This window comes from Necator americanus, chromosome I, assembly GCF_031761385.1.
Source record: "Necator americanus strain Aroian chromosome I, whole genome shotgun sequence".
NCBI classification, from domain to species: Eukaryota; Metazoa; Nematoda; class Chromadorea; order Rhabditida; family Ancylostomatidae; genus Necator; species Necator americanus.
Window position 1 is genome coordinate 32,919,901 of NC_087371.1, and position 25,833 is coordinate 32,945,733.

At 41.2% G+C, this 25,833-nt stretch overlaps 4 protein-coding genes across 9 annotated transcripts; 2 read left to right on the top strand and 2 right to left on the bottom strand.

The window, feature by feature from the left end:
* Positions 1-319: 319 nt before the first annotated feature.
* On the bottom strand, positions 320-10,094 carry RB195_007571 (uncharacterized protein; the record flags this gene model as incomplete). 4 transcript variants are annotated; one of them, XM_064181276.1, is made up of 21 exons in its annotated part: positions 320-451; positions 798-939; positions 1,905-1,999; positions 2,073-2,175; positions 2,393-2,511; positions 2,576-2,657; positions 2,719-2,816; positions 3,473-3,604; positions 4,152-4,313; positions 5,888-5,952; positions 6,020-6,077; positions 6,158-6,221; positions 6,466-6,506; positions 8,005-8,051; positions 8,471-8,714; positions 8,769-8,845; positions 9,193-9,244; positions 9,302-9,368; positions 9,427-9,533; positions 9,589-9,605; positions 10,064-10,094. In XM_064181276.1, 21 exons carry the CDS (start codon positions 10,092-10,094, stop codon positions 320-322), a joined length of 1,935 nt encoding a protein of 644 aa, XP_064038077.1. The 4 variants fall into 4 exon arrangements, with proteins under 4 accessions (XP_064038077.1, XP_064038078.1, XP_064038079.1 ...); XM_064181274.1 differs by lacking the exons at positions 320-451; positions 798-939; positions 1,905-1,999; ... (8 more) ...; positions 9,589-9,605; positions 10,064-10,094 and adding an exon at positions 2,514-2,519 and having other exon boundaries at positions 6,438-6,499; XM_064181273.1 differs by lacking the exons at positions 2,576-2,657; positions 2,719-2,816; positions 3,473-3,604; ... (11 more) ...; positions 9,589-9,605; positions 10,064-10,094 and having other exon boundaries at positions 2,393-2,481.
* Positions 10,095-10,506: 412 nt separating this feature from the next.
* Positions 10,507-22,027, top strand: RB195_007572 (uncharacterized protein; the record flags this gene model as incomplete). 3 transcript variants are annotated; one of them, XM_064181278.1, is made up of 23 exons in its annotated part: positions 10,507-10,635; positions 10,812-10,910; positions 11,478-11,621; positions 11,704-11,828; positions 11,893-11,986; positions 12,055-12,128; positions 12,257-12,410; positions 13,102-13,253; positions 13,314-13,378; positions 13,457-13,533; positions 13,608-13,703; positions 13,810-13,902; positions 14,200-14,352; positions 14,422-14,443; positions 14,809-14,879; positions 15,092-15,205; positions 15,276-15,415; positions 15,900-16,042; positions 16,766-16,881; positions 17,407-17,523; positions 17,618-17,684; positions 20,540-20,718; positions 21,896-22,027. In XM_064181278.1, the coding sequence occupies 23 exons, from the start codon at positions 10,507-10,509 to the stop codon at positions 22,025-22,027; spliced, it is 2,556 nt and encodes an 851-aa protein (XP_064038081.1). The 3 variants fall into 3 exon arrangements, with proteins under 3 accessions (XP_064038081.1, XP_064038082.1, XP_013308456.1); XM_064181277.1 differs by lacking the exons at positions 20,540-20,718; positions 21,896-22,027 and having other exon boundaries at positions 17,618-17,731; XM_013453002.2 differs by lacking the exons at positions 10,507-10,635; positions 10,812-10,910; positions 11,478-11,621; ... (16 more) ...; positions 17,407-17,523; positions 17,618-17,684 and having other exon boundaries at positions 20,524-20,718.
* Positions 22,028-23,227: 1,200 nt separating this feature from the next.
* On the bottom strand, positions 23,228-23,826 carry RB195_007573 (uncharacterized protein; the record flags this gene model as incomplete). The annotated part of the gene is made up of 2 exons (XM_013453003.2): positions 23,228-23,359; positions 23,527-23,826. The coding sequence occupies 2 exons, from the start codon at positions 23,824-23,826 to the stop codon at positions 23,228-23,230; spliced, it is 432 nt and encodes a 143-aa protein (XP_013308457.2).
* Positions 23,827-25,394: 1,568 nt separating this feature from the next.
* On the top strand, positions 25,395-25,820 carry RB195_007574 (uncharacterized protein; the record flags this gene model as incomplete). Its single annotated transcript, XM_064181279.1, has 1 exon — positions 25,395-25,820. The coding sequence occupies one exon, from the start codon at positions 25,395-25,397 to the stop codon at positions 25,818-25,820; it is 426 nt and encodes a 141-aa protein (XP_064038083.1).
* Positions 25,821-25,833: the final 13 nt, after the last annotated feature.

Below are 25,833 nucleotides of genomic sequence, written 5' to 3' on the forward strand. Positions count from 1 at the left end.
ACACCTGCCTGAAACTGTTCCAGTTGTTGAGAGTTGTGAAGCATCTTGAACTCAAGGACAGGCACATGAACAAATAGAAGTTAGAATAGCGCTTATTCGACCATTTGCAACATTGAAAGCACTCCACATCCCAATTTATCGTAGTCCAAAAAGTGAAAGTCTCGTTAACCAGATAAGAGAAATTTACAGAATCGAAACTATTTATGACCAAAAATTACAGGTTCTGTATAAATAAACGATTAAAAGTCGAATACTTGTTATCTTTCGTAGGTAATTAAGTGCAACAATCATTTTTTGAGCGCAGTTATCTATGAGGTATCTATGTATGCATTGTACTGGACATTTCTGAGAAAGCTTCATGTATAGCTTGGATCCAGGCATCTCCCACTTTCGCTTTCTCGCGTAAAAATCTGTGCACATCGTCCCACATTTTCCGTTCGCAAAATATTCCCTAAGCATAACGTTTACAATATGTTGCATGATTGTTACACTATAGAATCATTTCAGAACAAAAAAAAAACATTTGAATAAACCTAAATGATTGGTATAGTGCTCAAAATTCCTTCCCGCTTTACAAAGTAATTGCTCGGTTTTTCGTCTATGAAACATACAACACACAAAAAAAACGTTAACTCAGGCGTCGTAAACATTTCATGCTGTATTGTAGGATATTTCTAGGAATTCTATACAATGAAGTGGAAAAGTCAAGAATGGCCAAAAGGGGGAAGGACTTTTTGAACAACTCGTTATTACCAATAAAGGCAGTAGAGGGAGGTAAAAGTAAGAAATGAACGCACCTGATGCGTGGCAGGAATTAAAAACAGTTCACAGTTTGTTATTCGTTCTTTCATCGCTAAACCGTGGTGGTGATCCACTATAGAATCTTCCTTTCCATGGCAAACAAGCGTTGGGCAACGAATGTTCAGCGCTTTATCGTAACTGAAAATGATCAATATGATCCAACACTTGCATACACATGGCAGATGGAAAAATGGGTACATGGAAAATTGGCAATCTTGATGGTGGCACTCAGAGCTGCTCTTTTTTTGCAGTTCTTTTCTTTCTTTAATTTCAACGTTTATATAAAAACTATAGCGCCCGTTTTATAACAATAAGATGTTGCTTTTCTTACGTCAAATAAAGAGAAAAAGTGAAAAGTTGGATTGAAAGCAGCATATCACGAAACTGACGGTGCTGGACTCTCTGTGAGCAAATATAGAGTTTGAGGAGTATTTTACGAACATGAGGGTGGTCCCATTCAATTTCCCCCAATCGTACCGAAAAATGGTGTGGGAAACAACGTTTGTTCTTACGAGGTACGTGAAAATACGCCACCTTTGTGCACGCACCTCGTCCACAAGTGAGCGTTCGAAAATCAAAAGGGTTCTTCCGCCAGCATATTCATGTAAAACCAATGAATAGGCTGCTGAGAAAACTTGCACGTGCACAAAGAATGTTTTTACGTACCTCGTAGGAACAAAAGCCATTCCCACATCGTTTTTCATGACGATTAGGGAGGATTGAGTGGGGTGAAGTTTATACTCATAATCTACGGTTCGGGTTCTTATATTTTGTTACAGGTTTCTCAACTACGTCAACTTCGTGATATGCTGCTTTTAAAGGCATCATCCCACGAATCTGAGGTGGTGCAGATTTCAGGTAGAGTATTCGCATACGGGATGGGAGACTACGGAGAAATGGACGGAATTAGCCCCTCTTCATAGTCTCCTTTCCCGTATACGAATACTTCCCCTGAAATCCCTACCACCTCAGATTCGTGGGGTGATGCCTTTAAGGATGAACATTTGAACTGAGGAATGACATGCATATGAGAGAAGAAAGTGAAAATTAACACAAAAAATCGTTACGCGTTAGCATTTCCAAAAGCGAACAAACAAACTAACCTTGGGAACATATCTAAAGAAGATGTGACGTCTGGACGGCGAAGTATCACACGCCATAACGACATGAATGGGGCGATAAGTACCATAGCGCCGAGCTATAGGTTTAAATAAACGAAATGATGGTATGAAAACGACGGTATAATAATTCTGAGTAAAAATTATACGTACATCTGGTGTTTTTGAAGCGATATGAACCATTGCAGCAGTGCCCAAACTGAATCCAATCAGTATAACATCTTTCGGAGCATAACCGAGTTCATCTATTGCATAGCTAAAACTTAATAGAATGAGGCATAATGGGTAATAGAATATAGGGATGAAATAATATAAACAGATTAATGTTTCCCTCGGTGACCGCACCGTTTCTGTCGCAGTTCCTTGAGCCTTCTTCGCTCAGCTTCAACACTACTAATGAGCACCACAGCGGATCGAAAACGCCGAGGAAACACAATTTTCAACCTCTGCAGGCTAATTTAAATTTAACATACTTGTACACTCTTTCAACGCTATCATAAACTGATTTTTCTGTGGACTCTCCATCACTGACACCATAGCCAACGTAGTCGAACACCAACATATCGCATTTTAAGAAATCCGCTATATCTGCCTTTAACACTAATAATTGAATGATATAAATACTGATTGATGTGTCAAAAGCTCGCAAAACATACAAAATTTGGATCCATAAGCATGCAACATCCAATGTCGGAGCTGTTCGGTTGAGCAAAAATGATAAGTTTCGGTGATCTGGTTCTAAACGCAACAGGCAATCTCATCAATAGAATTTCGTATACTCCAGATAAAAAAGCCAAACCTTCGACAATCAGCCCTTCTTAGCCATTTTTCAGTCTGTTCGCACATCACTTCCATGGCACATATCCGTACATCATCGTAAACTTTTAAAATCACCGGCTAAAACATAAGAGTTGAAGTTTTCGAATATCTTCAAGGGAGTAAAGATGTAGCATAAGTGTACTCCATGAAAGGAAAAAAGTTTTACTGCTAGATCAATACGAACCCCTACACTAAATATGGTCGACTAAAAACGACATGAGGCACGGTGCAATTGCGGAAGCGCCTGCACTCGATGCGAAGCATGCTATATAGTTGCGACGGCCATGAAACGATTTAGAGTGTCCCATTTACTTCCCAGCAAAACTAAATTTGTTGCGCGGCGCTGATGTAAAATAACCCCCTGAATCCAACAACAGTCACAACAATCCCGCACAGAGGAGTTTTCCTCAGTATCTTCTGGTAACGGCGCATCAAATCTACGCAGGAGGACCCATTTTACCGCTTTATGTCGTTGGCGCACCAATCCTATCTCATTGTAACGATTTCTGACGATTTCTGGCCGTGGAGGCGCACCAATTCGGACGCTGTGGGACACGACACACACACACACATGTGACCGAATAGGCCCGTTACTACATAGCATGATTTTCTGACCAATTACATCTATTCTAAATCTTGTTCCTCGACTTCTTACTGAGCACACATTCTAAAGAAAAATTTCGCCGGTGGTCGGAAAAAAGTCAAAACGGTTAGTTCTTCAAAATATGACCTACCTTACATCTCAATATGTGATAATAAATGTCGACAGCTTTCACTTTTTTTCGTAGCAAATGAGGAAGACATATCTCAAGATTTTCAAAACCTTCAGCTTCTTTAGCTGAGAAAAATGTATGACGATCACCTTTCTGGAAAGATTGCAGGTAGCTAGCTATCGTAATCATAACTGGAATTACCTTAAAGGCATCGCCCCACGAATCTGAGGTGGTGCAGATTTCAGGTGGAGTATTCGTATACGGGATGGGAGACTACGGAGAGGGGAGTGATTCCGTCCATTTCTTCCTAATTGCCGTAAAAAACGGCCCAGAAGATGCGGCGCCGCACAAGACTGGTGCGCTCCAATCGAACCTCTTGTACAAAATGGTGCGCCAAAACGAATGAAGCCGTATCTTCCGGGCCGTTTTTTACGGCAATTAGGAAGAAATGGACGGAATCACCCCCCTCTCCGTAGTCTCCCATCCCGTATACGAATACTCCACCTGAAATCTGCACCACCTCAGATTCGTGGGGTGCTGCCTTTAAGTAATGCTAGTAATACGCATGCACATTTACCAAGTTTAGTTCTGAGAATTCTAAAATTATTTGCACGTATCACCAATCTTACTCAGGATAATTCATATTTTTAGGTACGACAATAGTTCCTGAGGACAGAAAGACCTTAATGCAGAAACGCACCTTGCCTCCAACCAAAAAATAGTACTCTCCACGTGATGGTGCCCGAAAAGCAATTTTGTGGATGACCCATGGCGGCCATGGTGGGCACAAGATATAGAAAAAGCCAAATACTGCATTGAACGCTCTCGTCACTGCTCGTAATACTTTTGGACGATGATCATGCTGAAAGGGATCATTTATAGAACAACAGTATCATTAGGATATAACTTTCCAGAAAGCTAGAAAAAAGCAATTCTTGCCATTTACTAGCACACCTCAGAAATTAAGAAAAAATTGTCATATTCTCTTGTCGGTCTCCCTAGGATGCAGCATTACTGAAAGTCGTAGGCATCTCAAGACTACATTATTCTTACAGATTTTGACTTGTTGACAACCTCTCAAAACAAAAACAAGATGCTTTTCTAGAGGCGGAAGCTACAATAGTGTCGTTAATGAGGACTACTATGGTCATTATAGACCAGCCAATGTAGCTCGAAATAAAACATTTAGTCCTATTTTGGCGGCAACATTTTTCTTTCAATTCATCATTAGTTTCAAGAGATTTGCAAATGAGATTTCCGCTGGTTTAATTCATGTTGGCAGTTAGATCCGCAAAGTCTCAAAGGGAATATTTACTTTCTAATAAGTGTTTGATTCTATTGGTACAGTAATGGCGAAATTACAACTCTTAGGTTAAGAATCCCACTGGATTAACGGATGTAGATTCTGTCATTAACAACAGCTTGCGCTTGCACTTAAAAAGATTAGAACGAATAAGGAGCTCCAAAACTGGGTCCATAGGAGCAGGTCGCCGGCTACCGATGGGTGTTAATCAATAATAGTTGATCTTTACTGCAACACTCATTCTTCATATTCGCTTTTCCATATTTAAATGAAAAAAAATTTCGAAAGAACGCGTCGGGATCCCAATATGTACAAGTATATCCGTATTCAAGAATAATCAGAAAACGAATTGACTTCCAACACAAAAAGAACTATATACAAGTGCTAGTTTTGAAAGAATCAAGAAAGTAACAGTTAAGGGTCCAATTATTTCAGATTTCAACAATCCAATACTCGCGCGCACTGCTTACAGGCAGTCTTTGTTTTGATGCAGAGAATCACAGCCAGTAGGGAAAAACAGATATAATTTTGAAGCGATTTACTCCACAAACAGCCAGTACGACTCTATTCGTCCTGGAGTCATATTTGGTTCGACTATAGGAATGAAGTTGTGATGAGTCAAAACAACATTTCTCAGTCTTAAAGGCATCACCCCACGAATATGAGGTGGTACAGATTTCAGGTGGAGTATTCGTATACGGCATAGTAGATTATGGAAAGGAGGTGATTCCGTCCATTTCTTCCTAATTATCGTAAAAAACCGGCCCGGAAGAAGCGTTGCGTGCAAGGCTCCAGAAATAGCGCGCCGGAACGTTCGAAGCCATATTTTCCGGCCGTTTTTTACGGCAATTAGGAAGAAGTAGACGGGATCACCCTTTTCTCCATAATCTACGATCCCGTATACGAATACTCTACTTGAGATCCGTACCACCTCGGATTCGTGGAGTGATGCCTTTCAGCTCTCCCTTTTAGTAAAATCCCGGGTATTGGTGCGTATCGTCATCACGTTCTAGCAAAAAAAAAAACTTCTCTTTTCAAATGTTTTAGAAATAAATTCGAGGAAATTACTACTTAAACTTAGGCTGCAACAACCAATTTGAAGGTATATGTGTGACATAACTGAAGGAACTCACCGTTTCGCTCCAAATCCGATCATGTGCTGGGCATAGTTCACGTTCTGCTACGCGTAAACTATCCGCTAAAAGCGTTGCTTATTCAATATGTGAGACCATTTATCCTTAATATTACAATGCTATCTTTTATACCTGTTTCCATATCTTTGTAAACCTCTCCATAATCCTCGTCCTCTAGTGATACCTTTCCCTAAATCGTAATGGATCTTTTTTTTTTTTACTTTTTTTCTTTGGCTTGTAGAGGAATACTATTTCTGTAATAATACTTACGATAGATGATTCGTACTCTTTCACGAATTCAGAATGAACATCACCGCAGAGTTCGCGTCCGGCTCTGGAAAAAAGAATTTGATGCAAAAAAAATCAGTTTATTTAGGGAAGTTTGTTGTTTTGTTACTTCAGTCGCAAACAGTTCTACTTCTACAGTCACCTGGCAATAAACTAGGAGGCTGATTTATGCCTTCCAGAAAACGTTCCCAAAGTTTTCTCTCATGTTAGTTAGTACTAATTAGTAACGGATGGACCCTAATAACCTAACTCTCTCAGTTACGTTTTAACTATTTGCGCTAAAAACTCACGTGCACCTCTCTTCCTTAAACCGCAACGTGTCATTGCGATTCTGAAAACAAGTAGTAGCTTAGCGCAGCAGCTTTTGCATGAATATTCTCCAAATCCCTGCGTATGTTAAAGGCACATCATCAAGGATTGAAGGTGTCGGGGTCCCTCCACGAATAAATAGGGCAAGGGATGTATAGTCGGGTCAAAACGACATAAAGCAAGGACAGTTGCGTAAGCGGCTACGCTCGAAGCGGTGCGATGGAGCTAGCGGTTGGAATCGAGGTGGTATCATGGAGAACTGCAGAGATGGGTGCCAATAGCGAGAATCCTTACACGATCCCAACCGCACCACCGCTCCGCTCCGAGCGCAGCCGCTTGCGCAACTGTCCGTGCTTCATGTCCTTCTGAACCAACTATAGTTTACGAATGTGAGCGCAATCACACCCCACGCCACCGTGGTGGTCTAGAAAAAAGATGTGTGAAACAGCCTTATTCACGAATTGCAAATGTTGGAGGAAAAGGAGCTCCCTGACTTCTACCTCGTAATAAGTTACATCGTTGGGCAGACGGGGTCACACAAGGCTACTTCACAAGCTTTCTGCCTTTCTGTCACCTGTCCACCGCTATCTATCCCTCGAGTGATCCAAATATCGTCCATTTCGTGATACGTTCCCTTTAACGGTAGTGAGCACCACCTGTCGAACTCGTGGTAAGGTTTGGGGCAGGGTCATTGTGTGATTGCGGCAGCCGAGTCACGGTTGCAAACATGAATTCGACACCAACACAATCCCCCAACCCTTCTACTTAAAGGCATCACCCCAGGAATCTGAGGTGTTACGAGTTTCAGGTGAGTAGTGCCTATAAAGAGTCGTAGATTGTGGGAAAGAGAGTGATTACGTTCATTTCTTCCTAACCGCCATGAAAAAAAAACAGTCCGAAAGAAGTGGCGCGTGCACGAGGCTGGTGCGCTCCAATACAACTCTTCATAGAGAACAGCGCCCCGAATGCTCGATGCGCCATCTTACGGGCCGTTTTTTACGTCAATTAGAAAGAAATAAACGGAATCACCCTCTTCCCCAGTATCTACGACCCCGTAATAACTACCCATATGAAATCCGTACCACGAATCTGGGGTGGTACGGATTTCAGGTGGAGTATCCGTATACGGTACGGGGTCGTAGATTATAAAGATCGGGGTGGTTCAGCTCATCTCCCCCTAAATCACTGCAAGCAGCCGGCTCCTGAATGCTGTTTATACGACGCCTTCTATTGCAGCGCGCCACCCTTGCACGCAAAACGTCCCTTACTGCCTATCGGAGCAGTTCGATTGTCGACGAACCGCAGGGCGGAGGCAGCGCAAGGGGTGGAGCGTTGCAATAGATGGCATCGTACAAAACAGCATTCTGGAGGCGGCTGTTAGCAGTGATGCAGGGAGAGATGAGCAGAACGACCCCCTTATCCATAACCTACGACCCTGTATACGGATACTCCGCATGAAATCCGCACCACCTCAGATTCGTGGTATGCTGCCTTTAAGTTCGATGTGTTCAACCACTTACCAGTAGCATGTAAATGTAGGAAATGAGACCTATTTGAGGCATTGTGACTAAAACTCTACTAGTTATCACCCCTATCAGTGGTGAGATAGTGGGTTCTTGAAAAGCAGAGCTTCTTTGATGTCATCTACAGGAGATCGGAAAACAACTGTTCACAAAATTTTCCTTTAGGTATATGTTGTATGCTTCACACTAGTTCTCTCGATCTCTTTGCTACTATTAAGGATACATGATACCATGTACTAGATGGATGATGATGAGAAAATGATAACATCTGACCATGTTCAGATTTATTTCCACACAACCTGATGCACAAGTAAACTACAGTAACACAAATGCTGATAATCGTGATTTCTCAATCACGCATGTATTCACAAAATATGAACTAGTCGAACATGAATATGTACCCATTAAACGAGCTCAGCCACTGTTCACCTTTTATGACACTTTTTTCATCGGCTTCACGAACTTTCTTGTGTTTTCTTCATGTCCTTTTCGTCAGGTTCAGTGATATCTTTGACTGGTTCTGCAACTTTACTGGTACTTTCTTTACCACGATCTCCACTTTCTTTAGGCGGCTCCTTAGCTTTCTTGCCGTCCTTTTCTTGTTGCTCAGGTGCTTTCGCGAGAGGCTTCTCAAAATCATCATCTTCCTTCATCAACTTATTCCATGTCTTATAGTCGCCAGCGTTAAAAGCTTTAGCGTCTTTGATCTAAATGAAAACACTAGTACTAAAGAAAAAAAAGCGAAATAGAGTAGCGCTGACATCCTTAGCTCTTTTAGCATCCTCTTTTTTTGGGGCATGGTCATCGAACGTATCCTCTGGTTTTTCATCCTTCTTCCCTTTAAATATCTCTTTTAGTTTCTCATATTTTCTAATGAAAGTTATTAGATCTAGGTTATTCTAGCCATAAACCCATGAAATTTCAGAACGTCATTCGGTGGCTATGAGTCCACCAATTAATTACGGTGTTTCGAAATTTGCAACTTCTATCAACACTATTGCAAAACCTTTTGTGAATCGTTCATAAGCTAAGTAAGTCTCTCTGACACTTACTGTGGCTTTTCATATTAAAAAAATTTGAATTGGCAACATATTCGCAATAATTGGTGTGCATAAAAGGCAGTAACCCCTATATTGAAAAGTTGTATAAAGAGAAATATCCAAACTGATTCCCAAGACACCTCACCGGCACCGAATTCATTTTTCGAAGTTGGTGTCTTCACATTCCGACCAGCCTCCTAGAACAAAAACGTCACAAAATTGTTGATCTGTACGTTACTTCCACATCCAATAACCTTTCGTTTTCTATCCGAGTCCTTCTTACGAGAACAGTTCATTGTAAAATATGTTACGAAAAAGAAGCTGAAACTCTTGCAGTAAAACATTGTCAGAAACCAGTGTAGTTCGAAGGTGAACTTACTTGAGTATTGAAACAAATAATGGTCCAAGTGCGCTCAATGAAGCATCGTTTCTCCAATGACCCGCCATTGTTCCTTCAGACCGCCGTTGGTAGATGAAAGCTAAGAACTGAACAATAATCGTTTCACATGTTTGGGAAAATGAATCCTGTTTATTGACCCACCTCTTCTTCATTCTTCCCTCGATTAGGTTATGGTAAGGTCGATCATCGAAGGTCCATGGAAGTGCAATCATCAAGTAAACATGGAGATGCGCTCAATTTACAACTATCAGCTGTAATTGCTCGTATAGTCGAGTTAAAACGATTCGTTTAAATCGCTTAAGTTCAATCTTTTAAAGACCAACGAATCTGAAGTAGAGAAGGAATCCGGGAGAAAGCTAGACATGGATTGTAGATTGCGGAATACGGGGTGGTTCCACTCATCTCTCCCTAATCATCGTAAAAAATGGCATGGGTGGCGCTTTAATTCCAACGAAATACGTTAGAAACGTTAGAACGCTCCTCTCCTTTCCGCTTGCACTTCGATGCGTCGCCTTGGAACTAAAGTCGTCGTAAAAAAAAACTGCGTCTTTCAAGCCTTTTTTCACGACGACTAGGGAAAGATGAGCGAAACCATCCCGGATCCCATAATTTATACCCTCATTCTTAGCTTTTCTCGCGGATTCCATTATCACGTCATATTCGTGGTATGCTTTTAATACATATAAGCCTCTACATTCGAAAAAAAAGCGGCGGAACCGTCGTTCAACTTCGCCTTCCTAACAACTTTTTTTCACCAACTAACAAGAGGGCTTCATTCATGACCAAATTCATAATGAGGCCCTGACCAGCACTATCTGAGAGGCTGCTTGTAGTATAAACAGGTTAGATGCATCACCCCACGTGTCCACGAAAGCACATCGACTACCGTAACGAGAAAGTTCCGCACGCCCGCGATGGAGATGTTGTTTTTTGCGTCGTCGAAAGTGTGGTTAGGTGCAGTTGCGACAAGCGCGCGTATGCGACAACTGAGCAGATTTTGAAATAACTGGTGGGTTTGTTGATGGTACGAGTAACCCCGCTATTTTAGAAGTATTTACAATGGAAACGAAAGGCCCTCCTTACATTTATACGAAGCTTCGTGATTTACCTGCTTCTGGCCGTGTACACGTCTATGGTGTTGTACGGTCCGTCAACGATATCGGTTTTGGTCCAACTATTCAACTTCAGGTGTGTTGGCGATCCTTTTTCCTATTCAACCGAACTTTTTTTTTTCGAGAAAAGCCATAATTTTGATTGCAAATATGTACACTAACACATTTTTTCATAGAGGAGCTGGAACATTATATTTGATATTTGTTCCCTGTAGTATTTTCCTATTTTTATTTTTTACAATTTCATTTTAGGATGAGAACACCTCAGTTCCTGTGAAGATTTCGGAGAAATCTTCCAAATATTTCGACACTTTGCTTCCAAACGATATCTTACGGCTGCATAGGGCGCAGGTGAGACCATTCGCGCAATGTTGGTAGTTTTCGAATTTCATTTGTTTTATTTCGTAGTTCTTCAGTGCTTTATCAACCGCTTCATTTAAGACATGATGATGTGGGATAGTTTTATATTCACTGCTAAGCTTGTGTGTATCAGCGTTCCTTCCTACTTACTCCTGTCGAATTTAAGCAAATCCGATGCTTTGCTTGCTTTTTTTCGCCGCAACAAAAAAAAAACCAGATTTAGCCATTAGTGTTACTCAAAGCTGCTTAGCTTTGTATTCTTTAAATAAAATCACTATATAAGGTCGTTACCATGGCCAGCGGTTGATCATATGTAGAAGAACTGCGGATTTTGTTTGGATTTCTTTTTAAATTTCTCTTGCATTGATTTGAAAGGCTAGAAATGATTCGATCGCATTCTAGTTGACTTTCTCATGATGTCCTTTCTTCGCTGCATGCTAAGAACGAAGTTTTCTATCAGCGTTCCTTTGACCACTATTCTATGGAAAGAAATCGCATTAATCCGCTTCTATACGTCTAATATCGAAAGATTTGCGACGTTGGCAAACTTCTTATCAGATTGGAACTTATCACGACGAATCAGTACTACTGGTGGATGTGAACAATTCTGGATGTCATGCTGTTGCGTGGCGAGGGCAGTCCGATACACCACATGTTGTTACTTCCAACAAATACACTCTCACCGATGCTGACATTGATAGGGTATGGATTTTTTTTTGCCTTGTTTCCCTCTCTGTTTCGTTTAAAACAATTAAATGCCGCACTTTCTACTATCTGTTTACAGATAGCAAGTCTACGGAAATTGATACCTACCGACGACCCATCAGATGTACCTAGTAATCCTGTCCATGATGTCGCGGCTAACACATCTCAGCAGTCTCACCGAACTACCGAAACCGACAAAAAACAGTCAATCTTGCAGTGTAGTATTGGTATTTCAATTTACTTGTTGAGTTTGAGATCTAGTTTTTAGAGTGATTCCAAAAATACGCCGGATTACGGAGGACTTATCGAATGCTACGGATATACCACGTTTGGGGAGTCGGTTTTTCAATTGGTATGCACAAGTTAGTACAGAATTCTTTTTATTGTAGTGGAAACTGCACTGTACTTCACATAAACTCGTGTCCCACAGGTTCTGGGTGTGTACAAAGCCAAAGGCGAACCTTTCACTGTTTTCATCAGGGCCTGGGATGGTACAAAGCCGAGGTAGGAGTTTCTACCAGGTTTTTCTCTCAGGGGAACTTGATTTGTCCGATTTTATTGGTTTTTGAGTGATTTTATTTCTATTCTTGTCTCACTATAGAGTTCCCGAATATTCCGCACCTCGTCTTCAGGTTCCCTGCATGGCGCAATATGTTTCATGCGGATGCCATGTCGATTGACGTTACGTACTGTGAAATTCCAGCAACACTTTACCATGCCATCGAAGCCTACACAGTCGATATATGCTGTTATGGTGATTGGGCCAAAAAGGCTGCTAAGCTTCAAGTAAGCTTCACTTCAGTTGTTGAAAATCTGTTGCCGATAGTAACTAAGAGACTTAAATTTCAACCATATATAAAATTGATTTAGTTGTTTCATACGAGTGTCTTGATGTGGATTATTTTGTGGTCGCGTTTTATTTCTCTCTTTTACTTTGAGGTGCGGTCGTGTATCCACCGAAATTTTGTCGTGAGAATATCTACAATTAAGGCATATTTTTTGTTATCTGACGACGGTATCATAGGTACGATAGGGAGGAGCCGGAGCCCCTCAGTTGAAGGGCGTCTAGCTAATGGGGTGCAGCTTAAGTGATGAGGATCCCTTTGCCAACTGTAACCAAAGGACGTCCTTCGGGTTGTAGTAGAAAATGTAATGATTTTGCAACTATCACTCATCCGTAGCATATGTAGCTATAATAGCTTATAATAGATTTCCTCTGTGTTTACAACTGCATTTGTGGTGTAGTGGGTCAAAACGACTTGAAGCAGTGCGGTTGTGGTGATGGGTGCGCGCAAAGTGCTGTGTTCGAGCTAGGGGTTGCAATCGAAAGGGAAGTCACTTATCTCTGTAGTTCTATTGCAGCTAGCGAGGATCCCAGTTCGATCGCAACCGCTAACTCTACCGTAGCATTTCGAGCGCGACAGAATCAAGCTTTAAACGTTTTGAACTGACTGTGATTCTTTTTTTTCTAATTCAGATCAGAGATGTGGTCCACTTATGCAATGTGCGGAACTATACTTCGCAATCAAACCGATCCTCCGCAATAACCGTGCACGAAGGTGGCCTACAGTTTGGACGTGCGTTAGATGTTCTTGATGAAGAGAACCCGAAACATTTCGAAATTTCTAAGTAAGTCCTTTAGTGGAAGTAACACATTTTTCTCACGCTTTCAAATATCTTCCAATTAAGGCAGTGTGCAGACGCGTTGTCGGTGAATTTCGGGTCGTCCAATGCTACATTAGGCTCAGATTCAAGTGCGTTTTTTTAAAATCAGCTGCAAACTCAGTGAAGTCTCAAACTATCACATTATAACATTAATTGTTGCTGTTTAGCAGTCAACTTAACGCCTATCGTTCCTGAAAATGTTGTAGCTCAGTCCACACCAGTGCTATCTGGCGTTGATTGCATGGTTAGTGCAAGCGCGGGTTCAAATTCTGTTAGACGTTTGCCAGGAATTATTATTATTTTGTATATATTTTGTAGGATGTGGCACCACAGCCCGAAGTGCAAAACATGCATAAATCTGTGGAAGATGATGATTTCTCCAGGGAAGTTTCTCAGAATGTAGTAAATATGAAGGTAGCGAACGATCTAATGTTATCTGCATTTTCTTTTTTTCTTCAGAAACACTAGCTTCTCATTAGTTTTTTTTTCCTTTGTTGTTCGGGCACTCCCTCGTTTCTAGCCATCGGATGGGCAAAACGCGGATAAACCAATAGGCGAGCTGGCATCGTCTGCAACTATGTCACCGTCAAGAGGTGCTACTGGGATTCCTATGGTTTGTGTGATTCTTATTCTCATTGCTTGCATCGAGCTGTCACACATACGTTGCCACAATGTCATTATTTCTGCTATCTATTGCTGAAGTGCTTCTTGGTTTTTCCTTGTGTTTTCTACGGCTTCAGTAATTTCTGCTTCGTATCCTCCCAACTTTTTTATTGGTTACTAGTTATGCTCTAGTATGGTGTTCTCTCGTTTCGTTAAATAGTTTCTCACGTGTTAAATAGTTGAATTCATCAGTATACTTTGAAAAGGTGTGCAATTTTACTACGCCTTCACTAATAGTTTTATTTAGAAGGTCATCACAAACTCTTCTATTGTTGTGGAGACTCCTGAGGCGGTGATTCAATCCGCAGTGAGAAAATCCCCACGTAAGCGTGTTTCTGTGGGAAGATGTGAAGCGCCTTCGTCTTCTAAAAGGAGTAATGATGTGGTTGTTATAAACGAGGTAATTTATTTTCTAAGTGGATTTCTTTACTTTTTTAAAATAGATTTTGATGAAACGTGCTACTTTTAGGACGCAGGTCAACCCATAGAAGGTCGGTTTGCACTGCTAACAATATTATTATTTCACGTAAATGCTTTTTTTATGTTTGTTTTTGGTGCTGCCCATGCAGTGTAGCTCATCAGCAGTATTCTTTCTCTTTCTTTCTTTCTCTCTCTTTCTTCCTCTCTTCTTTCTTCTCTTTCTTCCTCTCTTTTATATAACTCCTGCCATGTTCGTTCTTCTTCTTATCTCTTTGTTCGTATTCGGCTTAGTGTGCCAGATGATTTTGTGACGTTTCGGTTTTTCTCGATTTCGAAATTATTCCTTTTTGACCGTTTTAATTTTTCATTTCAACTAGCTCCCTTTTTGCTTCCCTTCAATTGGCTCCAATTAACTTCAACTAACTCTTTTTTTCAGAGTCAGAGTCCCTGGATTTTTGTCAGCCTTCAACATCTAAACAACCTCACCCAGCAACACTTAACTATGAGGTGAGGTGGGAGGTGTATTATGCTTCGCCTTTGAAATTGCTGTATCTTACAGCAGGAACAAGCTCACTTTCACTCGTTCTTTCCCCTGCAACAAGTGCTATCTGACTCAGCTACTTGTCCTGTATATGCTCCAGAAAAGCATTTTTTAAATAAAAATATTTATAAAAACAGAAGAGAGGCCAATCCGTCGAATTCTTTAAATGTGTATTCAGGAGAACATCGAGGAACCGCATGTTTGCAATGATATGAGTGAAAGGACATCCTTCGCGGACCAGAAGGAAGTTCGAAATGAAGAGGAAGGAAACTTCGAGGGTCTCACCAAGAAGGTATGATGGACGAAAAAATCGCGAACTAAAGAATACATTGCAGGAGTACTCAGATAAAGAGATCTTTCAGATCATTGAGGCGTTTTCAAGATCGAATTTCACGAGAAGATTGGAGAAGCTCCGGAAACCGGCAGTGTTCCCATACAGTTTAACCGACGAAATGGAGAAGATGCTGGAGCTAAATGTAGGAGACCACGTCTATTTCGTGAAGTAGGTGATGTTTCCATCCTAATAAATTTGTATCAACCTCTTTTTTCTCCCAGTCTCCTGGTTCAACATGTATCCCTCGTGAAACTCCAATTCTGTGATTTTGAAAGTAATATTTCTCCATCTCATTACGAATTAATCGCATTCTGGCTTTGATTTGCGGCGGTATCCTCTTCTGATTGGATACGGATCTGAAACCATCAGGGAGCGCCTCTGAGGTGTTAGCTAATAGTAGATCTATGAGGTTACTTCTGATACCATCATTTTGCCTTAAAACTTTGGACATTCTCTTCAAATCGTTTCAATAACGAGAAAAATACCCGGATTATTGGAGAAATAAGTTCCTTGAAAATTGGAATCTGAAGTAGTCTCATATCTACTTGTGGCTGTGGGTATTTTATTTCTCTTTATTTTCGAATTTTTATATCATTTCAAAGGTTTCCATTTATATTCATGTCATTCTCTCTGCAAAAAATTGTCTTTGCAGTTTTGCCGTGGCGAGTTTGGAAACTTTAAAAGATGCGGACTATCTTCGCAATTCGTTAGTTTTCACAGCAAAATGTGCCACCTGCGGTAACGAAGTCATTGTGCAGAGATCATCGAAAGCTCGGTGTCCGAAGTGTTTTGTTGGTTAGTTAATTCACAGTTTGAGTTTGTTTACTATCTAAATGTTCCCTTGTAAATTGATGAAGAATTTCTGTTTGCCTATTCTTTGTGTAGTAGAGTCAAAACGACATGGAGCACGGTGCAGTCGCGTAAGCGGTTGCGCTCGAAGCGGTGTAGCATAGCAGGTATGATCGAAGGAGTACCCTTGTTAGCATCATTCACTGCTGCAGTTCGCGAGGTTCCCATCTCTATTCCAACGTTTCCTCGACCGCTCCGCATCGAGCGGAGCCGCTTCCGTTAGTGCACTGTGCTTCATGTCGTTTCGATCCAATTATATGCAAACTTCCCCAACAAGCGTAACGTAGCTGGGTGTAGATTTGAGTTGTAGTCTCTCGAGTTTTCTTTTATTCATTGCACATAAGCTCTTTACCTTTGTGATTTAGTAACTGTTGGAGCTATATTTAGCGTTCTTCAACTGAATTGTAGGTTGGGTGTAGCGTAGTGATAAGAGGTTTTGCTGGGACTGTGTGGTCGATGTTTTGAAACAGCACTAAGCAGACCCACACTTTCATTTCTCCGCTGTCATAAATTGGTCTTCTACTTTTGGAGGATAAAATCGACTATCCTAACACAGTGACTTTTCATCCTTTCTCTTTTGATTGAATTGTGGATGACCGACTGGATATTCAAATTCAGGTTTTTTTTCGTTCTACTCTGTGAGAATTCAAAGTAGTTCATTTGTTTCAGAGCGTAAACTGTTGTCAGATGTAATATTGTCATATCGCATCACAGTCCCAGTAGAGTATAAACGACGTGATGGAACGCCAGCTCCTTTGCTGTTGGAGATAGCTAGAGAAGTATGGGTGCGTTGATCCCTTTCTTTCTCACTGTCAGTTTTTTTTTCTCCTTGGATTATCAGATTGGTCTTACGGTTAGATGTTGGACATTTTCTGCGCTGTTGAGTGGAATAGATCCGTAGCGAGTTTGTGTCATTCATTCCATCATATTGTCTGGGGTGGCATGAGATGTTTGCCAAGTTTTGACGATAATTTTTTTCTCTGAAATAACAGCTGTAATATCACTATGAAGAAACTATAGCGAAACTGCTCCTAGTGCCCGATTAGAAGCCATACGAAAAACATGGTGTATTAGTCAAGCATCTGCAGCTGATGGATGTAGGTATTGTGTGCCACGTCCTTTTCATGCAAGCTCTTCAGAGTAAATTTTCATTTAAAATGAAAAAGTCAGTTGATTTCCTACACCTAGCTATTAGGTTTGTACAATTTAAGGTTGTTGATCGTATCAAAATCGGGAACCTGTGAATACCTTTGAATACACTGAATATTTGGTAAATGTAATGTATTCTGTGCATTTTTCGGCAATTTCAGGCTGCTCTTCCCGGTAGTCCTGCTGTATTTGGAATTGATCACGTAATGAAACTATACCTAGAGAAAAATCTTCGAGAATTTGTCACACATATTAACCACATGATTCGATTTGTCGAGGTATATTCATGATCATATAATAGTTTATTTTAGTTCATTTGACAGTTTATTTTAGTTTTTTTTTTGTTTATTTTCCAATTATCGTGATCTTTAGGCAGTGGTTAAAGCAAGGAAATTGAGAGTGCACCGCGCAAAAATTCATGACGTTAACAAATCAAATGGTTCATTGACGTTATTCGTGGATTCTTGTGAATTTGCCCCCAGATAGGGAGGAAGAAAAGGGAAATATCAAATATCATTTGCATTATCACTTCATTGTTTGTACAAACTGTTGTCTCTTCTCAAAAAAATAATAATTTCGCCTATTGCTCACAAATCTCTTTTATTAAGTGATCTCTTTATGACAAAACTTGTAACGCATATTTCAGTTCCCTTGGAGCAAAGCATGTTCAAAAATTCTTTTGTTCAAGATTTTAAAAAAGGTTGGAGGTATTCACTGTAATATGCTGTACATGTTTTGTTCAATGTGCAACGTATTCTATCATTTACACTTTGTTTTGGACGACTCGAATGCTCTAATAAAGGTGTGGTAGTCCGCATGATCTTACATAAAGGCGAGTTCAGATATCGTCGATACGTACCTGTGCTTACCTGGCTATGATACCTCGTAGGTGTACCTTATCAGAAGTTGTTGAGACTATCTTTTTTGTATGGGACATTTTTTCCTTGCGGTCGAATAAAGATACAATTCAGATTTGACAGTTCACTCCACAATTGGTCCGGGTTGAATTAGTATTACGCATTGCCGATTACTATTAATCGTGCCTGAAGGCGAGAATGTTTAAGATTGGAATCTTTCCAACCTTAATCACTAGGTTCAATAGAAAGAAGCCGAAAAGTCAGAATAAAGCCACTGGCGTGTCAATCCACATGGGATGCGCCAACGCGTTTTACTGGAGTTTGTAATCGTTGACGTTTAGGAACGCGTATTGGCCTATACAATGACTAGCGAGAGCCATCCGATAATCAAATTAGTGCTTTTATCCTCCTAGACAAGTTAGATATCAACTTATCGATCCCGAAGGGATGAAAGGTTTGCACTAAGGCGGTTTCGAACCGTCCACCATGTGTCTACAACGGACCTTTAGCCGACTGCGCCATATAAACGTAGAATAATAGAAATGAAAACGCTGGTTTGCCGCTCATTTCCGGAAATTTGAGACATCAGGAGTATCTAAAGCCATCATTCAGCAGAATACTTGCGAAGACACTTCCGCCAAAACTGCCTGAGAAAAAAAAAATCCCGCAAACGCTGCCTTAAGTTAGCAACAACTTAGCAAAAAAATTTCACCACTCTAGCGCGATGCATGCGTGCCCTCATTTTTCTGAATGTTGTGAATCGTTTATTCAAGTATGTTTTCACGAGTATTTCGTGAGTACTGATGGCTCTGACTGCTCTTGTTTTATCAAATTCGTTTATATTTCAGGGAATTACACATTCCTTGTAGGGAATAGTTGAAAGCAGGTTGAAGAGTGTGGTTGAGATACGATTCCCATAAACCCCCTTCATTCTCTCTAATATAGTAGCTCATTAAGCAATCAAAAATAGATATATTAAATGAAATCTTGAAAGAAAATAAATAAAATTTAAAAATTGATAAGTAGGTAATAAAATTGTTTATTGAACAATAAGCAAGGTATACAGGGTTGAACATAAATGAATCCACAACAATGGAGCACGACATAGAGCTGATTTTAGTGATTAACACTGACCCTGATTGGGAATGAGTGCAAAAATGTTGCGATATTTTCGCGAGCTTAAAATAAATGTTTACAACTTAATGCGAGAAAAAAACCAGTAAAATAAAGTAAAGTAGTAGTAAAGAAAATAGAGTAAAAACCAGTTAACCAGAAAATGTCAGTAGAAAGGCACAGAGCGCGTATTTTGTAGACGATAGTTTGCACTATAAATAAATTATCATTTCTAGTGGCTCTGTTCTTAATGGTTTTAAAAGTTTTAAAAGTTGAGAAAACTTGGGAATTTTTGCAAAATTTTCCAATCTTTTCTTAACTTAACCTTGGGAGAACGAAAAGAAATACGAAAAAAAAAAACAATTCTAGTAGGACGAATCCTCTATGATACGTTTTGAAACTAGATAAGTTTTTCTAAGGTACGAGTAGGGTTACTTTGTTCCACTTCGGCTTTTTTTCGAAGTTACACATATTTTGACGCGCAGCCAGAACTCCAGGGTTTTCTCACTTCTTCTCGTTTCGCGACAGACTGTCTTCTTCAAATTCTAGGTGGAGTGATTTAGAAGCATAGTTTTCGTAAGTTAGACGCTCCTATCTGCACTACCTTGTTCCTATTACGATGCGATGAATGAGTTATTGATCTTCTCTGCTGTTGTGATTCTACTTAAAGACAGCGTATCACGCTATTGACGTAATGTGGAAACCTTATGGCAAACATAGAGTTCGGTATGTAGATTACGTATATGACAGTCGGGTCCATTCAATTTTTCCTAATCGTCCTGAAAACGGCGTGGGAAACAGCGTTCGCTCCTACGTTGTAAGTTGGAACGCGGTACAATGGTGCACAAGCCGCACCACACCGCATGAGCGAGCGGTCGGAAATCAATGAGCTCTCCTTGGCAGCCTATTCATGTAAATGCAATGCATGGACTGTTGAGGTGAATGGAGCGTATATAGAGACTACGTGTCCTAACGTACCTCGTAGGCATAAAACCCGTTCCCACGCCATTTTTCAGACCGATTATGAGGGGTTGAGCGAAGTCACACTCATATCCATAATCTACAAACCGAAATCCATGTTCTCCATGAGATTTCCATACTACATTGAATTTGTGGTGCGCTGTCTTTAATACAGTCAGCTGAGATTGAACACAGTAACTCAAATTAGCTGAGTGAAGCCGTCTCCTACTGCATGCTCATGTTCATGACCTCCCAAAGCAAATCATGCTTATACAAATGAAAGCTTCAAATTGGGCGATCAATACTCTCACGACACGGTAGGTTTCACTCTATTGCGGTCCATTTGATATGTCGGTCACTTCAGATCCACCTGCTGCTAACTTACCAGCTGCTGGTGGTACTTCAACGCATAATCTGGTGAATGGTACACAGGATCGGCTGATCTTTAAAGTGAAAAGCACCAACAACAACGAGTATCGCGTCAATCCAGTGTTTGGATTTATCGATCCTGGCGCTCAAACACCATTGGAGGTCATTCGATCGGTACGCTCGAATTTTTTGAACTTTTTTTTTTGAATTTTTTCATTCATTTCATACTGAAACAGTGTTACATGTTGTCTGATGAATTAAAACCGACTGATCACTTGTTCAATTCTGTGCAAATGATAGTTTACACAAGTTTTATATAATCGCTGAAAGAATCGATGACTGCTGTAAAATTGCACTTTAAGTTAAAGAGCGAAGCGACCCGTTTCCTTTTTTTTGTCGCTTTTTGCCGCACTGCAAAAAAAAGCAACTTTAGCTATCTTTTCTAGCTCTTCTCCTTCAAATAGTGTAAGGTACCATTTAGCGTATTTTAAGCTGAGGAGTATTTTGACAATACGAGAACTCTCGTTTTGATTGTTTGCAGTGTTCGAAGGCTTGAAATAGAAATTTATTCGAGTTTTTGAATAATGTACGACTTCGTCTTCACTGGTAAACTTGTACTAACTTTGTAAAATCCTACAGGGTGCAAATACATGCGGTTCAGGGGGATGAATGGTCACAGACAGACATTTCTGTCTTCCGCGCTCAACTTATTAGCGGTAATCGTTAAGAGTTCGGTTTAAAGGCAGGATACCAGGAATCTGGGGTGGTGCGGTTTTCAGATGGAGTATCCGTATACGGGGTCGTAGATTATAGAGACCGGCGTGGTTCCGCTCATCTCTCTCTGAATCACTGCAAGCAGCCGGCCCCTGAATGCTGTTTTGTACGATGCCTTCTATTGCAGTGCGCCACCCTTGCACGCGTAGCGTCCCTTACTGCTTATCAGGGCAGTCCGGATTGATTTTCGACGAATTGCAGGACGGAGGGGGCGCGATGGGTGGAGCGTTGCAATAGATGGCGTCGTACAGAACAGCATTCTGGAGGCGGCGGTTTGCAATGATGCAGGGAGAGATGAGCGGAACCACCCAAGTCTCCATAACCTACGACCCCGTATACGGATACTCAACTTGAAATCCGTACCTCCCCAGATTCGTGGTATGCTGCCTTTAAGGTTGTATCTTCGCAAAAACCCATCAATACTGCGAAAATTTGCCAACAAACATCCATAGTTGCTCAGAAGCTTCGGCTGTCGGATTCTCACTACTAATCACTCTAGTATCCATGAAAATCCCATAGAAATCGGTATTGATTTACAGTATAGATTTCTTATTTTTGTTTTTCTACAACATTTCAGGCTGGTCCACCAAAAGAAGACAAATTAGTGGTACATTATGCACCAGCTCCTGCCGACGCTACTGATGCACAAGCATCGTTTGGCGTAGTGATACCGACCGGCGATGTTACAATTATGCTTACTGCTACATAAAAAATACAACAACGATGAAAGATCTCTGATGCGTTCTGTCATGGATAAACATATCGTTAGCGGGTAGAATTATTGTAGTATGATGGATTTGTCACAGTCGGTGAATGTTTTGACGTAAAACCATATGAGTAGTGCTGTAATAACTAGAGATTCCAAGCTGCACCTACCGTATCAGCACCAATATGTTCACTTAAAGAATAAAAAGACGGCGTATAAGTGCTGTGTTGTTGGTCTGGATCCGAAATGGACCTTTTTCATGGTTTTAACAGTTTAAAAAAAACAAATTCGAATAACGGCATGAAACCTGACCGTGATATGTGAGAAAAACCACATCCATCCACCAGTTAACCTAGGTATTAAAGTGGATAAAATGCACAGCGTTGTTCTGTTCCCGTCAATTCAGGATCACCCGAGATCAATGAACTGATGTACGGCCTTAACAATGACCGGCGGGGGTTGGAAGATTTGTCTGGTCTTTGTTTTCTTCCAAACATCTTTCCAAACACGGCTGGTACGACTTCATTGAATCTGGAGCGGCGAAGAGTTCAGTTAGGACTGGGACGGTTTCGAACCATCGATTGATCGCGCAGTTACAGCCGAACCCCCTACCAACTGAGCTACACCCGTCGTAACTTATACCACAGTTATACGTGACTAGATTACAAGGATTTTATAGGTTTGGTTTAACTATACATATTTGCGTTACACGCAAGTTATTGCCGCGACAGGCGGACCCTGCTATGTGCAGCATTTTTCGGTCATCTGTTGTTTTCTTTGGGTTCGTCCTCAGCTGCTGACAGTTGGGTGAAACCGACGTGAAGTTTGGTGCAATTGCGTACGTGGAACGCGCTGCGCTAGAATTGGTGCGGAAGATCTAGCGATTCCGACCGGGGCAAGACCATGACGAGATCTCGCCTACATCTCATCCGTTACCGCCATTCCACCTAGCACCTCCAGCGCAGCTGCCTACGGTATCGCATCATCGAACTTGAAGTCGTCTTCAGACGATTATATCAGACACGGTGAGGTCAGCACTCATCAGTCAATATTATTCGATGTTTACGTGTTTATTTTGATGTTTTATTTTTCTGCACACCACCACACGCACATAAAGACTTTATTCGACGAGCGCCCGAAAACTATGGTTTATGTGAAGCCGCCGAAAAAAACTCTTTATTATCGATTACTTTATCGACTCATTTAGGTGGCGCTGAGGTTGATGGTAACATTGCCGAGCGGCGTCACTGAAGCAAACGCCGCTTGCGCATCAGTAGCGTCAGGAGGAGCTGGCGCGAATTGTACCACCAATTTGTCGTCCTTCGGAGCTCCAGCCTATAATCAGAAACCTCTCTAGGAATAGCTATTCCTCAAGCCGATATAATCCCTGAAATAATTTTGAGCTGTTGTGCTCCTCGTCTGGATTCACGACCACAAATCACTACTCTGATTCTACGTTTCACTACTTCATGTTGAACAAAAGGTGAAACTATATAACTTACCAGACGTGTTACTTCGAGATTCGCATTGCCGGATGCATCAACGAATCCGAACACGGGACTCACACGATACTCATTGTTGTTGGAACTTTTCACTTTGAAGATCAGCTTTTGCTCGCTAGGATTCTGCAGCTTATGTGTCGATTTTCCGCCGGCAGCTGGTACTGTGGCCTGAGCAGGTTCGGCAGTTAGAGACGTTGCTGTTGCTGGGCCTCCTCCTCCACCCGCTGGTGCCGCTGCTCCCCCTTGATCCGCTGGTGGCTGACCCGCTGCGTCCGCTGGTTGACCAGGATTTTCGGCCATCACTTACAGCAGTCGATGGTGAATGAGCTTTACTAACTCGTTGATCTGCTTTTATATAAAGTTATGATATCACTTTTTCGTACTGCTTGATTCCTTATGTTTTTTGAAGTTCACTGCATGTGAAACGGTCTGTCAAGCGTTTTACGCTCAAATTGAAGGCATCATTCCACGAATCTGGGCTGGCGCGGGTTTCATGTGGTTTATGCCTATACGGGGTAGTAGATTGTGGAGAAGAGGGTGATTCCGTCCATTTCTTCCTAACTGCCGTGAAGAAACGGCTCGGAAGGTGTGGGGCGTGCACAATGCTGGCGCGCTCCAATCGAACTCGTTGTGGAAAATAGCGCCCGGGAACGCTCGAAGCCGCATCTTCCGGGCAGTTTTTTTACGGCGATTAGGAAGAAATGTGCGGGATCCCATCCATTTCTGCTTACCCAGCTTTTCATTCCTTCGGGTTCGATAAATTGTTACCAGATCTGTCTGGGAGGATAAAAACACTGACTTGACACATCGGCTCGCCCCGCAAGTCATTGTATGGGCCAGTTACACGTTCACGTAAACCTCAAACGATTCTGAATTGAAGTGAACGTGGGGGGCGCATCCCAAGCGGATCGATTAACTCCAGACACTTTATCCTTCATCCTTTATGGAGAGCGAAGCGGATAGCGAGACGCAATAATGTGTCTTAGAATTTCTTTTTTTAAATTAAAAAAATGAGACTTTTCTCCGGGATTGTTGGGGGTTGTTGGAGTGTGTCGAGCTTGAAGATATCTTCAAGCACGACAAACTCTGGCAAAGATGTGGATAGCCTCGTTAGGCCAAAACCCTTCCCCCCTCCCCGACGTTCAAATTAAGTAAGCCAATAAGTCAAGAAATGGCAAGGCCACAACAATCCCAGAGAAAAATCTCAATTTTTAAATTTAAAAAAGAAATTCGACCCATTCTATTCAACCTTTAGCTAGACCTAGCATATAATCTATCCACTTGCCGCTATTTACGATTCTTTATGAAGAACAATTCTCCAGTAAAATACACATCAACTCCATAAAGCTTTATTAACGTGTAATTTTCCTTGTATTTATTATGTGTATTTACTGTATAACAGCATTCTATAAAATATTTCTTTCATCCATTTATATCTTCATTTTTTTTAAACATGAAAAGTGATTGAATTTATAAATGTCCCAATTTTGAGTGTAGTACCCCATTTAAATAACAATATAAATAGCAAGACTTTTTCTCATAAGACTTGTAAGAATTAAGAATGAATTACCAATGAAAAAATCAAAAGTAGCAAATTTTCGAATTTTTCTTGTACGTCCAGAAATAAGTTCGAACATGACAAAACACAGCATAGAAATTCTTTTTAGAAGTTTTAAATAATACAAAAATATTCAACTTGTGTTGAGATGGTGATTAGCAGTTAGGAAGTAGCAGAGCTGCTCCGATTCACCATTAGAATAATGATCGCGGTGGCGAGAAACAATAATCCACACAAACCTAAAAAAATCCGAAATGTACCCTGTAAGTCCTTCTAGTACTCCTTTTTGTTTCAAATTGGATACTCGAACATGCTCGATGCAGCTCAATTTTTTTTTTGGGAGAGGGGGGAGGAGGAGGAGGATGGAAATGAGGAAGAGGATGTGGATGAGGAGGAGAAGGAGGAGGAGAAGGAGGAGAAGGAGAAGGATAAGGACGAGGAGAAGGAGGAGGAGAAGAAGGAGGAGAAGGAGAAGGATAAGGAGGAAGAGGAAGAGGAGAAGGAGGAGGAAGAGAAAGAGGAGGTGGTGGTGGTGGTGGAGGAGGAGGTGGAGGAGGAAGAGGAGGAAAACAAGGATGAGGAGGAGGAGGAGGAACAGGAACAGGAGAAAGAGGAACAGGAGGAGGATAAGGAGGAGGAGGAAGAGGAGGAGGTGGTGGTGGTAGAGGAGGAAGATGAGGATGAGGATGAGGATGAGAAGGAGGAAGAGGAGGAGGGAGAGAAGGACGACGACTGACGTCGACTGCGAC